General features: G+C 35.6%; 1 protein-coding gene across 3 annotated transcripts in view; it reads left to right on the top strand.

Annotated features, from left to right (window-relative positions):
- The window catches only part of DHX36 (DEAH-box helicase 36), a 45,775-nt gene that overhangs the window by 17,397 nt on the left and 11,095 nt on the right, over nt 1-17,283 (top strand). For all 3 annotated transcript variants that reach the window (XM_036348135.1, XM_036348133.1, XM_036348134.1), the window contains exons 10-20: nt 1,765-1,905; nt 2,175-2,277; nt 3,061-3,148; nt 5,647-5,702; nt 7,183-7,247; nt 8,011-8,154; nt 12,351-12,468; nt 13,119-13,217; nt 14,838-15,011; nt 15,159-15,245; nt 16,149-16,232. In XM_036348135.1, the coding sequence (XP_036204028.1) occupies nt 1,765-1,905; nt 2,175-2,277; nt 3,061-3,148; nt 5,647-5,702; nt 7,183-7,247; nt 8,011-8,154; nt 12,351-12,468; nt 13,119-13,217; nt 14,838-15,011; nt 15,159-15,245; nt 16,149-16,232 (1,159 nt within the window). The remainder of the gene's footprint in view (nt 1-1,764; nt 1,906-2,174; nt 2,278-3,060; nt 3,149-5,646; nt 5,703-7,182; nt 7,248-8,010; nt 8,155-12,350; nt 12,469-13,118; nt 13,218-14,837; nt 15,012-15,158; nt 15,246-16,148; nt 16,233-17,283) is intronic.

The following is a 17,283-nucleotide window of genomic DNA, read 5'->3' on the forward strand; positions in this document are numbered from 1 at the left end:
TCGAGGCAGGGAGACATGTACACTGTTAATATGAGGTGTGATTGACCTGTTGTGAGAAAGTAGAGTGTGTCAGAAATGAGATTATATATAGCAGAGATAGGCTAGGTAAGTCAGAAAAGCAGTGAAATTCAAAGTAAGAAAGAGGGAAGTGTGTATGTCAGGGTAGAACATATTAAAAGTGAGAGATAGTTATATAGGTCTCCCATGCTCTGGTTTTATCATGTCCATAAATTTTTATGCCCTTCCTCAATTCTACTTTCCATTATGTGTTCTGCATCCTACCACAGCACATTTATCAATTGTTTCCTAAGAGAATAAAAGTCAGCACTTGACAATGATGATGCAAACAATGTTTCCAGGATCAGTAATCTAAAATTACATAAGGATGGATTGCTTTCTTAAGCTGTCTAGAAGGCACGTTGTATACAAGGAACTGTAGTTAAGGGGTCTCTCAAAGCAAAAGGATAGTATCTATTTGTAGAAGAGCTGCACTACAGGGAAGCAGGAGGGAAGAAAGTAAGGTGACATGAGATAGAGGGTTGTGACTGGGCCCTTGGGGTGGGGGTTGAAGGTTACCTCTGTTGGAATTGCTGGGAAGGGAACCAACCGTGGGTCCATCCTGCTGACTAGGACTAATCTCTGTCTCAGGTTGCCCTACTTCAAGTTGGTGCCTCTATATGTATGGAAGACTTAGGGGGATCCTGGGTCACAGGTACTGAATAGGGAAGGGGATTAACATTTTTGGGGTGTCTGCTATGTGTCAGGCACTGTGCTTTATCACTTTTTTGCTCTTATTCTTATGCCAATACTGTTATCAAAGTATTAATCTCTTAAAATAAGGAAACTAGAGACCTGAAAGTTACACCTTGTTTAAAGTCACACAGCTAGTCAATGTCAGAGCAAGGACATCATTTCCATAATCTGTCTGACTCACAAAACCAATGCTCCAAACCTCCCATTCTGTCTGGAAGCTGTTCCCTAGGCAAACTCTGAGGGGATTTGGGGTTAAAAGTTTAGTTCATTTTTCTTTGTTTTTCTCCACCTTCATGCTCTCAGAACCCACTTACAGTAAATAGTTGGGATTCTGGGGCAAATGTGCCCTGCTTATAGCAGTCACTGCAGCATGGTGGAGTCAGAGCATAATGCTGGACAGACGAGATTTGAATGCTGATTTGGCTCTGCCTGAGCCTGAGCAGAATAAATAGTTCTCATGCATGTGTCTGTACATTTATAGATACACTATCTGAATCTCCTGGGGCACTAATTAAAATTCCTGGGTTAGCTGACCCTAACCAACCAGACTTTAATCCAAATTGCAAGGTATAGGATTTCAGAATTTACAGTTTACAAACTCTCTAGGGGATTCTTATATGTACTCAGGTTTGAAAACCTATATGTAAAATATGAGTCTTCTACTAGGCAACATTAACTATTATTTGGGACTTAATGTTAACTTTTTTTTAGAGCAAACTTAAAATTGAAGATGAAAGTTACTCTAATTTCAATTCATTGCTTAAAATGATCTAGAGTTGTATATACTTTATAGAGAAGAATGATTTTCATCCAAAATGTCAGATTTTATGTTAATGAAATAAACATAAATGGATACACATAGCAAATAAATGGATATTTAACTAGTGTTCATTAGAAATTATAGTGAAATTACTTAAAAACCTTTTTTAAAATCCTAAATATAAGCTGAATATTACCTACAACCAGAGAGTTTTTAAAAAGTGAAGCTACTTAAGAACGTTTTCATTTTAGATATGTTCCAGAACAAAAAGAACACAGATCCCAGTTTAAGAGGGGTTTCATGCAAGGGCATGTAAATAGACAAGAGAAAGAAGAAAAAGAAGCAACCTACAAAGAACGCTGGCCGGATTATGTAAGGGAACTGCGGAAAAGGTAAGTTTGTTCTGTCTGGAAGTCAGAGCATAGTGACTGAATTGACCTAAACAAAAAGCAGGAATTATCTTCTTGAATTTGTACGTATTTAAGAAGATTATTATCTCATTTTCCAGCTGAATAGTATGTTGTAAATACTGTTATTTCCCCACTAACTCTCTCCTATCATTCCCTCATTTGAAGGTTGAGTTAATTTTTAGATTTTACAGAAATTTAAACCTCAGGAAACTATATCAAGTATTTCATGATATTTTATTTAACTTTGATAGGTATTCTGCAAGTACTGTAGATGTTATAGAAATGATGGATGATGATAAAGTTGATCTGAATTTGATTGCTGCCCTTATTCGCTACATTGTTTTGGAAGAAGAGGTTAGTTTTGTTTTCCTCAAGTGACTTAATTTTATTTTTTGATCAAGGCCATACAAAAAAAAAAAATTAAATGCTTTTTTTAAGAAATTGATTTGAGAGAGAGTAACATTGATTTGTTATTCTACCTATTTATGCATTCATTGGTTGACTCTTGTATGTGCCCTGAACAGGTATTAAACCTGCAACATTGGTGCATTAGGACAACTCTCCAACCAACTGGGCTAGCTGGCCAGGGCCTCGTAAATGCTTTTTAAAAATATCTTATGGATGCCCTAGCGCCTGTTTGGCTCAGTCGATAGAGCGTCAGCCTGTGGACTGAAGGGTCCTGGGTATGATTCCAGGTTCGATCCCCGTCAAGGCACATGCCCGGGTTGTGGACTGGATCCCCAGTAGGGGGCATGCAGGAGGCAGCTGATCAATGATTTTCTTTCATTGATGTTTCTATCTCTCTTTCCCTCTCCCTCTTTGAAATCAATAAAATATATTTAAAAATAAATAAATAAATAAAAATTACTTACAGAAGAAATTGCTTTTGACACCAGGAATGAGAATCTCAAAATGCCAAATGATTTAGATATTTGACCTATTTGAAGAAAAGACTAAACAAATGAAAAATCTGGTTTACAAATTCTATTTTTAAAAAGTGAGCTTATATTCATTATTTATAATCAGTAACCAAAATTTTCCTTAGGCAGTATAATTTTAATGAAGGCTAAAGTGCACAGATTTTTTTATGTATTTTGTTATGTGATCATATGTAATGATTATTTCCCTTCCATACAGGATGGTGCAATATTGGTCTTTCTACCAGGCTGGGACAATATCAGCACTTTACATGATCTCTTGATGTCACAAGTGATGTTTAAATCAGGTATTACTGAAATGTATTTTATTGCAATTCCAAGAGTGGTACTTGAATCATATGTAGCCTGGTTTTTATCTTTCATTTGAGGAAGAAGTATTGCTTCTAAGGCCATGTCATTGTAAGAACTTGGTGGTCTTAGCCCAGATTAGTTTTTTTCAAAAGTTGGATTATTTTACGTTTGTTTGGTTGTTTTTTTCTGAAATTCTAGGTGAAGATGGTGGGTATTTTAGTGAAGTTCTTTATGTGTTATTATAGTGAGAGCATTTCCCCTCTCCTCCTAAATTTGCCTAATAAATTGAGCCCTTAAAGAGAAAATGTTGGCATGTGAGTAAGTAATCCCTTAGTCCACTGATTCTCATCTCTGACTATACAACAGTCAGCATTGCACTTATTTAAACTTCAGATACCTGACCTCCTCTTCACCCCAAATCTAAGAAAGTTCCCTGAAGTTTTAAAACTTTCTGAGATGATTTGATTCTTTAACAGTATTATTTTAAGAGACATCACCTCTTTTGTCTTAGAGAATGCAGGGGAACATTTTTCTCCTATAAAATTCAGTTACAGCATCTTCAGGTGTCATTTTTAACTTCAAATCAGTGAAATACAAAGCATATTCTATTTAATGTATAATTGTGAATATAACTTATAACTTTACTCTCTTGAAGTAATTTTGACACATTTTTATTTTATAAAACTAAAAAATATTTGCTCTAATTGTATTGGCTAGACTAGTAAAAGGTGTATTTTTTAGTCTTTGTTAAGTAGTGCCCTCAAAGGATTCTTTATAATTAAAATTATTTACTCTTCTCAAGTTAGAAAAATATTTTTATCTGATTACCATGACTTCTCTATGATGAAATGCCACTTTTTCTTTTTCTTGTAAGTGGTAACATTTCCATATAGAAGACTAGGCACGATTAAACTCTACGCTGAATTTTTTTAAAAAACAATGGGAATTTTGGGGGGCGTTGAGTTTTCCAACTTTGGCCTCTTTTTTCCCCATTATAAGAACACAGGGAATATATATGCCCAAATGTAATATTATTTCTGTGGGAATGGGGAAAGGGTGTGATATGCTAGATTACTATAATTGACTTCATTAATTTTCTAATTTAACTTAATTATCCTCAAGAATGGAGGTATTAATTTAAACTTTCACCACCAGCTCAATTTCTTTGAAAGGAAGTTTTTTAAAGTTTAACAAGTATTTCTCAAATCATTTTTAAAATTTAGCCTTAATAATCAGTTATATATTGTTAGTCATTGTAAAAAAAGGAGAAATTGGTCGTACTCCATACTGACTGAAAAGTAAATCTTGAAATTCAATTTATCAAATGCTTATCAACATTCTCATTCTTGTCATAAGAAATTTTGTTTCTGTTGACTACTTTGGTGTGTGATATCAGCTATATAAATTATTTTTATCCCAATTATATTGTCTTCAGCAAAATTATTATTACTTTCATCATCCCTGACCTTTTTTTTTTTTTACTTTGTAATGAAACATTTTAAGCTTATAGAAAATTAGGAAAATCATATAATGAATACCATATACAAATGACTTCAATGCAACAGTTATTTTCATGGTCTAATTTTTTTCCCTTTTTAAAGTAAATTGTAGCTATCATATGTTATCTCTAAATATATAAGCATTGCATCGCTCAAAAATAAAGACAATTCCTTATAATAACCTCAATGCCACTATCATACCTAATCATTAACATCATTTAATAAACCAGTCTATGATCAGGTTTTCCTATTTTGCCCCTGTAATGTCTTTCAAGGTTAGCTTGTTCAAATTATAGAAAACGTCAAACCTGATAAATCTTTGACTCTAGTTCTAGAACATCACTCTCATTCTTTGCTTACTTCTTTCATGTTGATGACTTAGGGAAAAGACTAGATCAACTCTGATTTGTCTGAATCTTCATGTTATCGTTTCATTTGATTCTTTCTGACCTGATTTTTCTAAAAACAGGAAGTTATGTTTGAAGGCTTAATTCAATTTGAGTTAAGTATTTTCGGTTTGAATTTTGATTGAATTAATGAACTTTATTTCATGTCACCAAAGTAATTTTAGAGCATTTTTTTAGCAAACCATTTGCTTGACAGCATTTTATTTTTTAAGTTCAGAAGGGTCACAGACAGTCTCTCTTTCAAATAACACCAGTTCTTTTCTGGTAGAAATATAGCTATCTTGATTCATTTGGGTACTGTTGTTAGAGATTTAAGTCAGTTTGCATTTTTTTGTAACCACAGCTAAATGTGAAATTTACCTTTTTTTCCTTAACAGTCACCCTCCTTTTCCTAACTATACTGCAACAAACTTTCTATTAGCTAATAATCATGAATGAGCTTGAGCTATTTCATTTTGAAACGTAAAAAAAAATGTATGAATGTAATTTCTTAAGATTATGTTCTATATATGTCTGATGGAGTTTTTCTGCAACTATCTTAAAATTTAATTTTCAAAAAAAAAAATTAATTTTCTTTTTAATTTTCAGACAGGTTTCTTATTATACCTTTACATTCACTGATGCCTACAGTTAACCAGACACAGGTATGTTAAATTTATTCACTATCTTTCAAACTGAGGCAATCTCAAAGGACTGCTTATTGTGCGTTTTGTTTTATATTTTATTTTTAAGACATATTTTCAAATAATAATCCATATAAAAATACTTCTTTGGGAACCTTTGCAAATGAGTCTTCAGGAGATAATTTTACAAAAACATGAATTAGAGAGGGTAATCCACAAATCAAATTAGTTGTGTCAACCAACATTAGGGAAAAATTTAAAGATTGGTTTCACCAATAACTTGTTTGGCTTTTATGAATAAAAGGAAAAAGGTATGTGAGTACCCATAAATATAAATCAACCCAGAAATTAAATATCTTTATATTTGAAATTTTGATTTAACAGCATTAGAATGTATATTTTTGTAGGTGTGAGATTTCCTGTTTTGTCAATAACGTATTATTTTGGTTTTTATTATTATGGTTTTGAGTATTTTGGCTTAGTCAGATTCAGAGATTACTCTGATTAGAATGAACTCTGCATTCTCAAAGGCAAGATAATTTTCTGGATTGCAGTGTTTGCAGGCCCTGGTGGGTCCCTTCTAGTTTTTCCTCTCTCTCTAAGAAAATATAAAGACTTCTTTTTTTTTTTTTAACTGAGATTATTTTAATATCCTTTCTGCTGGTACCAGTCCTGAGTAAGGCTCAGCCAGCTGAATTAGTTACAGAGCGCTGCTAGATAAAGAAGAGAAGAGGAAAGAGAGAGAACTCTTGATTCCAAAGACTTAGCAGAGTTTTCGATGTGGAGGCACTTACATCTCTGACACCGTAACAGTCAATTTTTTATTCCTTTGCTAGAGAATATGTGATAGACTTGGAAACAGCATTTTCTCTATTACCACTTTTATGCATGTAGGGATAAGTTCGTGCATTTTGTTTCTTTATAGCCAAGGGGGACTTGGCTGCATGTCTTTTCATCAACTTGGTAGCTTTGTCGATGCTGCATTGTTGGTAGGATTCAGCATTTGAAGAGGATTTTTGTTTTAATCCAGTCTAATCTCAAAAGGTAGTTTAAGAAGGTACACCAGCTAACATTTATTTTGATGAGTTGGGCATCTGCTTGGTTATTTGTCATTACCCATATATTTTTGGGTAATTCATAATTCATATCCTTAAACTAAATTTTTCTCTCTCCCTTAAAAGCTTGACTCCACAATACAATGTTTAACCAGTTTTTGTTTAAAAAAAAAATTATGTATATTATTGTATTTCTTTTAAAATCTTGTTTGTGATAAATTTCTGACATCTGTGGGAGGTTTTAATTTGGTATACCTAAAGGGAGTTTTATGGTATTGAAAATGATGTATACCTTATAAATACAACTATAAATATCAGATTCATACATATGTCAACAGATAAACAGTGCTAAAAATGAATAGTATCTGAAGTAATTTCTCTAATTGCAAGAGTAATGTATCAGAAATTTGTGTACTTTTGGGGTTTTGATGTAATTTTTCTTACAGGTGTTTAAAAGAACCCCTCCTGGTGTTCGGAAAATAGTAATTGCTACCAACATTGCAGAGACTAGGTAAATATTGTTTTAAATATCAACTGCTGGTGATTATATTAGTTTTAAGCCCCATAAATTATTAACATACCTTAATCTTTTTTCTCTACAAAATATTTCTAATCTTAAAAATAAGTGTTTTAATCATGGTAGTGGCATAGGTTTGTTTAGTGTTTGTTTGTTTTAACCTATACTAATTTTTTAGCCTTCTTCAGAAATGGCCTTTTAAGTGTTGTATGGGTGTGTGGTGCTTTTTTTTTGTTTGTTTGTTTGTTTTTCAAAGCCTTTCTAAAAACCATGGGAGCTGATGTCAGTGTTTTTTTATTTGCCTTTTGTTGATTGGGGATGGGATTGTTTGGTAATTTGGCAGTTGTATACAGCCTTTAAAATGCATTGTCTTGAGGGTACTAATATACCGGTACAGCACTAAAGTTCTTCTGTGAAAGCTGATATTAAACCATGGCGCTGGGAAGGGGTGAGGGTCACAAAAGCTAGGAACTAAAGTCATCAGGCAAGCTATGAAGTTTGTCTGTGGGCAAGTAAGAATGTAGCATGGTATCTGCAGAATTGGCAGGACACTGCACTGCCCTGCAGGTGCCGAGGATGCATACAATGAGGTGCTTGACCCCATAACGCTGGTGCATGTGGGAAGAGTGGTGAAAATCCTGAACTGCTCCGATCAATGTGATCCATTAGAAATGTTCTAAAGTCTTTGTCTGTAGACCTGACACAGACTAATGAGCTTCTTATGTGCCAATATTTTATATATCTGTTTTCCTAACAGCATTACCATCGATGATGTAGTTTATGTGATAGATGGAGGGAAAATAAAGGAAACACACTTCGACACACAGAACAACATCAGTACTATGTCTGCTGAGTGGGTTAGTAAAGCTAATGCCAAGCAAAGGAAAGGTCGAGCTGGAAGGTAAGATGGGACTTTGTCTGAAGCCTTTAAAAACAAACAAAAATGTTATGTAGCAAAATATGTTGCTAACACTTAAAAATATTTATTAGGAGAGTTACTTTTCATATTTTTTAAAACACTGTAGCACATTTTTAAATGGAAAAATTTTAATTATAATTTCTTTGGAATTCTTTTTTATGATTTTTCTACCTCTTATTCTCAATACAGTTAATTAAAATTAATGTTGTTTATCCTTATTAGTTATATTACCTATAATTTTATTTCTTTTTAAAAGTGTATATTACTAATGGTAACTAATAATACTATTTGAATGTCAGGTCATGTCCTAATCACTTACTATATTAACTTAATTCTCAGCACAGTGCCATGAGGTAGGTTATTATCTATTTCAAGGTTAAGGAAATTAAGGTACAAAGAAGTTAAAGAATCTGTTTAAAGTCACACGACTTTGTAAGATGGCAGAGGCAGGACTTGAATCCAGGCAGTCTGGTCCCTCAGCCTGGCCTCCTGGTTCCTGCACTGTACAGCTGTACTGGTTCTGCACCGTTAGTTACCAATGAACACACAAGGAAAGGACCTTTCTCCCATTGACATAAATAGAAGTATAAGTAAAAGTATGTCTTAATGAGAGGAGAATGATTTGCCATTCACACAAATAATTGTACTTACTCTTGATTTTCATGCATTTTTCCACAGCCTTCTTACACTTTTATTCATGTGAGTGTAGAATCCTATCGAGCTGTAGAGAAGATTCCCCTTAGTGTTCAGGTATTGGCTTAAGTAAGGAAATTAAAGTTGAAAGAAAACATTACAGACCATTTTTTTAAGTTTGTAATATATCTATGAAGCTCTGACATACTTGCAGATTGTCCTAGTAAAACTTGATTTCCAGGTAGTTTATTAGATTATGCAAAGTCATGGTTTAGTGTAAGTAATGTACCCTTCTAATCACTTATTAGGGGATAACTTGATTGGGGACCCAGCAAGACGGGTTTTTCCATGCAGACCTATCACCACTGGGTGCTGATTTAAAAAGTATTCATTGTAGGGAATGGGCTTTGTCACACTTTTAAGAATAGCACATACACTAGGCCTTAGGTTTGAACCAGGAAATAAAATAAATGAAGTATGTTACATTTTTATCTAACTCTTCATCTCCACTCTCCTAGTGTAGATTAAATGTGGAATTACAATGTGATTTTTTGTTGTTGTTTTTTTCGTTTTTGTATTTTTAACGTCAGAGAGGAAGGAAGAGGAAGAGAGAGATAGAAACATCAATAATGAGAGAGAATTATTAATCAGCTGCCTCCTGCATGGTCCCCACTGGGGATTGAGCCTGAAACCCGGACATGTGCCCTTGACCGGAATCGAATCTGGGACCCTTTAGTCCGCAGGTCGATGCTCTATCCACTGAGCCAAACCGGCTAGGGCCACAATGTTTTAATTGAAATGGAAAATAGTCCCTTGTAGGCTCCATAGATGTGAATTCCTTTAGCAAAACCTGATTAGCTTGATAATTAATTTAAAGGTAAGAGCAAAATATATTATGTGGTCCTAGGTGGAAGCACCCTTAGTTTTTGAGCACATCCTATATAATAAAAGCCTAATATGCAAATCAACCAAACAGCGGAACGACCGATTGCTATGACGCGCACTGACCACCAGGTGCAGATGCTCAACACAGGAGCTGCCCCCAGCCCACAGGCCCCAGGTCAGCCAAGGTGGGTGTCAGCGGGTAGGCCCCCCCAATCGCCCCACTGGTTGCCCCACAGATTGGCCCTGATCACTGGCCAGGTCTAGGGATCCTACCCGTGCACAGATTTCATGCACTAGACCTCTGGTGTTATATAATAGATGAAGTTTTTGTAAACTTGTGATAGAAATAGCTACAATTTTTAGAATTTATTTTTATTCCTATAGGAAAAGGACCACCTTCTCCATTAGCATCAAGAGTTGATAGAAAACTTGTTTTGTTTGAAAATACATGAAATGAATATTCTCACCTCTTCATTATCTTATCTGTCCCTAATATTGTCCAGTGAATAATATCATTCATGTCACTAGATTTAAAAAAATGAAGTTTCCAATATTCTTTTTTTTTTTTATATTTTATTGATTTTTTTACAGAGAGGAAGGGAGAGGGATAGAGAGTCAGAAACATCGATGAGAGAGAAACATCGATCAGCTGCCTCCTGCACATCCCCCACTGGGGATATGCCCGCAACCCAGGTACATGCCCTTGACCGGAATCGAACCTGGGACCCTTCAGTCCGCAGGCCGACGCTCTATCCACTGAGCCAAACTGGTTTCGGCCCAATATTCTTTTGAGAGCTCAACTAATTAGCACATACCTAAAAGCATTTTAAATAATATAGACAAGTTAATTTAATGTCAGGATGTGTTACATAAAATGTTCACAAGGCATATAGAGATTAATCTAAATAGGCTGCTGTTATTGAGCATAGTAGTGTGGATTCTGTAAGATAGAAATAGGGAACCAAATTATTGGTGGGAGAAGAGAGTCTTCCATTTCTTAGATCTAGGACATAGAGATACTGGATTTAAGGCTATTGAAAACACATTGGGAGAAGGAATCTATATCTTTCTAATATGCAAATGATCATCACACCCTCGCACCAGGGCTGGGGGATCTGAGGCTGCGCGCCCCCACCCCCCACCCCAGCACCAGGCCGGGGACCTGAGGCTGTGCCCCCCACCTGGCTTGACGGGGGTGGGGCTGGCCATGTCTGGCTCTTGTGCAATTTCGAAACATGCGTGGGAAGGGGGGAACTTGACTCGCCCCAGACTCTGACAGGAGGAAGAGTTTCTTATACATTTTACTAATTTTCTTTCATCTCTGACACTTCTATTATAGAGAAAGGGCAAATAGCAATATTAAAATATTTCCTCTAATTCCCTTTTAATGTGCATGAATTTCATGCACCGGGCCACTAGTGTGTGTGTGTGTGTGTGTGTATGTATGTATGTGTATGTATGTGTATGTATGTGTATGTATGTATATGTGTATGGCTAAGTGTCCTCCCTTCGACCAGTAGCTATGACACGCACTGACCATCAGGGGGCAGACACTTAACGCAGGAGCTGCCTTCATGTGTGCTGGCCATTTTAAAATAAAGTGCACCATGGATCTGGCACTGACAAACCAACACTCAGCTTCCCCCAAGTGGGACACAGGCCCCGCCACCACCCCGGAGCCACAGCCCACCAAATCGCAGGCAACGCTGCTGGCGCAAAATGTGACCCACAGCCCAGCCCGGAAACGGTCACTGTGGGCACTGGGTAATGATGTCATGTAGCACCTCCCGGCTTCCTCTCCCTAGGGACTGGCCTCCCTGGAGTTTCTTCAGCCCAGGAACCTGACTTGCTTTATAGTCAGGTGCAAACAATTTACAGTTCAACCAAATGTTTGTGGAGTGTTTTCCCATGCCTCATCTCATTTGATCCTCACAGTAGTCCTGGAGTAGGTAGATAGGAGACTCAGTAGGATCCTTTTTCTTTTTTTTTTATTAGCAAGACAACGGAGATTCAGAAAGTTTAGAAACTTGATCCAATGGAAAAGAAGTAAAATGGTGAACTTGAAAACGACTTCAGGTTTTCTCACTGCGCAGAATACGGTCAAACACTGCTACAGTTAAATATTTTACCCTTTGTTCTCCCTGAGTGATCTACAATAATAATCTGCCTTGTGTTGATATTATTTACTGCTGTGTTGCTGACAATTACCTGAAAGAGAAGTTGGGGTGCCTCACTAGGCTAGAAAGAGTTTAGCTAAATCAGAAAGCAGGTCTAATTAAGCAAATTCATCTCTATAAAAGGCTGAGTTGACTGGCGCATGCACGATACATACAAAGCTCTCACTGGCACCAATCGCACGGGTGTGTTTCGATCTGTCATTGTCAATTGTGAATTTGGTTGATGCTTCTATTATAGAGAAAGGACAAATAGTGATATTAAGATATTCTAATTAATTTCCTTTCAATGTGCACGAATCCGTGTACCAGGACACTAATATGTGATAAGTAAAAGTGAAATAATAATTAATTATGGTGTGGCTTGTAAGAAATAGATAATTGGCTACGTTTTCTGCCTATTTTTTTCTCTGGAGTTCTAAAATGTCACTGATAAATGCTTCTTCCCTGCTTTCCGCCCCCCCTCCCCCCTCTTTTTCTTTTAAGAGTTCAGCCTGGTCATTGCTATCATCTGTATAATAGTCTTAGAGCAAGCCTTCTAGATGACTATCAACTGCCAGAAATCTTGAGAACTCCTTTGGAAGAACTTTGTTTACAAATAAAGGTAAATTAGGTGGATGGTTCAAAAGCTAAATGGGGGTGGGGTTCTAATTTTTATCACGCGTTTGTTTCCTGTGTGTGTTAGTAAACTATGCTTATAAACTTCCTTCAAATGCTTATTTAAAAGGTTTTCATCATTTACTGCTCTGGAGCCAAAGAACCTGTGTTTGAATCTCACCACCCCTCTGACAAGCCAGTTTTGTTACATTGGACAAATAACTTAAATTCACATAACTCTTAATGGCATATAGTTAAGTGTTCAGTAAATATTAGCTACTGTTACTCCATCTTAAGATTTTTATTCCTCTTTATAAACCACTTACCCCTTTTTCCAGTATTGTACATATTTTCATAAAGTTATCCTTATTTTGAAAATAAGGTAATCAACTTGTTAATTGGTAATCAACTTGTTAGTTGAGATTTTAACCAACTATTTTTCTCATTAATAAGAGTTGGTGGGTGATAGAAAGTAGCATGTTAGCCTTTAAACATGTTTTTATGGAATCACAAATGTAATTTTAACTTACTCTAGTAAAAACACTAACTTGAAAATAATGTTTAGGTTTGCTACTCTTCTTGAATGAGTGACACAGGCAGGACTAAACTATTATGGCAATACATGATACATGTTTAATTATATTTGTCTTCCCCTAGATCTTAAGGCTAGGTGGAATTGCTCATTTTCTGAGTAGGTTAATGGACCCACCGTCAAATGAAGCAGTATCACTCTCCATAAAACACCTGATGGAACTGGTAAACCTGATTTTTCTTTTTAATTGTAACTTAGATGTAGAATGTTAAGAGCATGTCAGCCAGCTAATTATATATTTACTCTCATTACTGCAGAGCAGACTGATGAATGTGCAGTGCCAGTTTTATACACTAGTTGACTATTCACCTGAGTGTATGAAATATGAGTTGGAAATTTAAAAAATGATACCTTTATGTTTTATAATACTGGGTTCTTTCCACACAGTTTTTTTCATTGTAGGCTTGATTTAAAATTCCATACAGTTTTGAAATCTTTGAATTCTTGGTCTTTGTTTGTATTCTTGAAATGAATTTGGTTGTTTTATTCTACTTTTTCTGATTACTGTAGTATTTTTAGAGTTTTTGTCAAATCTAAGTAACTTATTGACAGTATGGACATTTTATTAAGGCAGCTCTTGTATTTTTGAAGAAATACTAACAAGTGGGTTTTCTCCAAAATAGCATGTTTCCCTACCTGTCATTTTATTCTTACCCTTTTTTCCACTTAAAAAAATTTTTTTTAATGAAGTCAGTATTTTGAGAAACTAAGTTTCAGTATCTTAGTCAAGTGACTGCTTACTTGGTAGCCATCTGTGCAAGATCATGTTGAGAAGCACATAACTAGCTGTGAGGTAGTGCCTACAGCGATGAGAAAGGGACTGTGACTTAGTGCCCAGAATGGAGAGAACGAAGTTAGAGCCGTGCTGTCCATTACAGTAGCCACTAGCCCAGCCGTGGGCAAACTACGGCCCGCGGGCCGGATCCGGCCCGTTTGAAATGAGTAAAACTATTGAAAAAAAAGACCGTACCCTTTTATGTAATGATGTTTACTTTGAATTTATATTAGTTCACACAAACACTCCATCCATGCTTTTGTTCCGGCCCTCCGGTCCAGTTTAAGAACCCATTGTGGCCCTCGAGTCAAAAAGTTTGCCCACCCCTGCACTAGCCCCATGTATTCAATGCACAGTTATAGAACATGTCTGTTATCGCTACAAGTTCTGTTGATTGGTGCTGAGTTAAAGAATGCCCAAGTATATTTTACATACTTCAGTTTTATTTGAGCCCTCCGTGCAGAATGTTTTGAGACTTTAACCCATATTAGAACATTGCAATAGCTTTTAATGTGAGTAATAAGTTGTTTAAATGAACAAACATTGTATATTATCTAACTGTCTTTGTTGGAAAGTAGGTTAGATTTAGTGAGGTTACTAGCATTTTAGGAAGTAGTACGGTTTTACTAGTGACCCCTCTCCCCTTCAAGCTTTTATCTAATAGAATACAGCTGGAGAGCTAGGTGGTGCTTAGAATCATCTTATTAGTTAGGGTAGAGGTGGACAACCAAAGGACAGCAACATTTAAAGCCTGAGCAGGGTGACATCCCCTCTCCCAACTGAACTTAAGAGCCGATCTTGATGTAATCATTTGCAGACAACAAAATCTTGAAAAGGCCAGCAAATTCTTGTCAACAGTGGGGTCTGGAGCCCAGGTTTTTAAAATACTTGACTGTGAATTACAGCATTCCCATTTAAGAGTGGCCTCTTTTTTTCTAAGCAAACTAAAATCAGGGTTGAATGTGATGCTTTAGAATGTCTGTTTTAAACATAAACCCTTTCCTTACAGAATGCTTTGGATAAACAAGAAGAATTGACACCTCTTGGAGTCCACTTAGCACGATTACCAGTTGAGCCACACATTGGAAAAATGATTCTTTTCGGAGCTCTGTTCTGTTGCTTAGACCCAGTCCTCACCATTGCTGCTAGTCTCAGCTTCAAGGATCCCTTTGTCATTCCATTGGTAAGAAAGATACAACGGAAAGGCTAGGCATTTTTATGCAAACATAATAGTTGCTGCTTAGGTACAATTTTTCACTCGCTTTTTATTACTGTGCCCTATTATATTCTGTCAGAGCCATTTAAATTGCCTTCCTCTGTATTTTTTAAGGGGAAAGAAAAGGTCGCAGATGCAAGAAGAAAGGAATTGGCAAAGGATTCTAAAAGTGACCACCTGACAGTTGTGAATGCATTTGAGGTAAAAAAAAATAACTTGTGACAGTTTATTCAAGAGAAAAGCTGATAATATTTAACTTTTTAAAACCTATATTATCATAGGTATTAGGAATAAATTGCTAAGTGAGAATGTTTAAAATTAGGTGCACATTTGAAAAAAATTTAACTTCATTTTTCAGTGTATGTTCCTGTTTTGATCACAATTGAATAAGTGAATAATTTATTTTAAAATTTTATTTGATATTCACTTGTATCTATCTTATTGACATTTATGACAAGTCTCTCTCTGATCATTAATAAATTAAACCTATGTTCCGATTTAACATTTTGATAGAATATCTTAATCATGTACATTATTCAGAATATAGACATTTTCTGCTTCCAGATGCCAGGCTTAGCTGAAGATAAACATTTATCACCCATCTTTTCAAAAATTTAAATGTTTTATTGTATATAGAGACAGCAACTTCTAGAGTCAGTTTTGTACTGCATAGCATGGGATTTTTTTTTTCCGCCTTTGAGCTCATTCAGTATTACTTCCCTTTTTCCCCATCTTTCCTCCTCTAGCTAAAAAATAATCTTATGTTTGTGAAATTGGAAAATATTTGATAGCATTGAAGTTTGTAGAACAGTGCTCATTTTGTTAACTTCATTATGTGCAGTATGATGCCAGTTTATATAAAATGCACAATGTATTACTAGATAACTTATTTGTAGAAAGGTCTGGAAATTCAGTGGCAGTTATCTCTTAACAATTAGGATCATGGGGAGGTTTTTGTTTTTCTTTAGTTTATAAATTTCAAAATTCTTTGACCTTTTTACAGAGAGAACATCAATAGAAGATTATTACCCAAATAAAGACAGACAAGTAGGCAATCTTTGCTTTGGGGAATGATATAGTTTTCTTTATTTCTTTGCATCATAGGGCTGGGAAGAAGCTAGACGACGTGGTTTCAGATATGAAAAAGATTATTGCTGGGAATATTTTCTGTCTTCAAACACACTGCAGGTAATGGTGAATGTTTTGAAGTGATTCTCATTTATATTAGAGAGGGAATATATGAATGCATTTTGTACAGTTAGATTGGTAGCAAAAGGTTAATTGTGTGAATTTGTCTTATGAAATTGAGTCATTATAAAAAGCTTTATTAAAGCAACTGCAACAAAATAATAAAAGATGTATAATACAATAAACAACTGATTGCTAAGGAAAGCTATGAGAATCTAAAGTATAGCAGGAAAACACAGTAAAGCTCGGTTACTGTTCCTGTACCCACCCTCTAGTTGACATTTTGATGGTTCCGCCTGAAAATTTTCACTAATACTCCTAAAACCTATTTTTAATATCAAACAGGGTATCTTTAACTTTTAGGTAGGTATCTTTATCTTTAACTGATTTAGTGTAGTGAGAAACACTGGGCAGTAGGCATTTGTGAAACAGAAGAAAGTTAACAATACATAGGGCAGATGCTCTGTATGGGAGAAGTGATCTCAAAACAGTAAGAATATGAATGTCCTCACTTTTCCCCATCACTTATACACTTCAGCTGTGTGGCATGAACCCTGGACTGGACATTTAACAATTCTATAAGTGGGTAAAAGAATCAGGAATCTAGCATATTTAATCAAAACTGCCAAGGCATCAACAAAATAAAAAGGATCATGGCTATAGCCTTACTTACAACTGTTTCCTAATATGAGGCAGTTTAATACCCTTTGCGGTCCAATTTTATTTTTGGAATTCAAACAGTCTGGTCCAAATAAATGGACAGGATTGAATGTTGAACTTTTTAATGTTCTTATTTTAAAGTTTAAACCAAAAATTCACTGGTTATATAATTAAGTATGTTCAGTCAAAGAGTTTATTCTTTAAAACATTTCATAGTGTGGTATCTTTTGAGACATTTCCCCACACGCAACCCAGCACCTTAAACTGACAATGCATATAATCGCAGCGGTCTGCGGTGTCGACCTCAGCTCCACGTTGGACCTGCTCCTAGAGCCTGGTCTGTCGAGTCAGCCTGGACTTTGGACTGAAAAGGGTTAAGAATGTGAATTCA

Source organism: Myotis myotis, unplaced genomic scaffold (assembly GCF_014108235.1).
Source record: "Myotis myotis isolate mMyoMyo1 unplaced genomic scaffold, mMyoMyo1.p scaffold_m19_p_2, whole genome shotgun sequence".
Classification (NCBI taxonomy): domain Eukaryota; kingdom Metazoa; phylum Chordata; class Mammalia; order Chiroptera; family Vespertilionidae; genus Myotis; species Myotis myotis.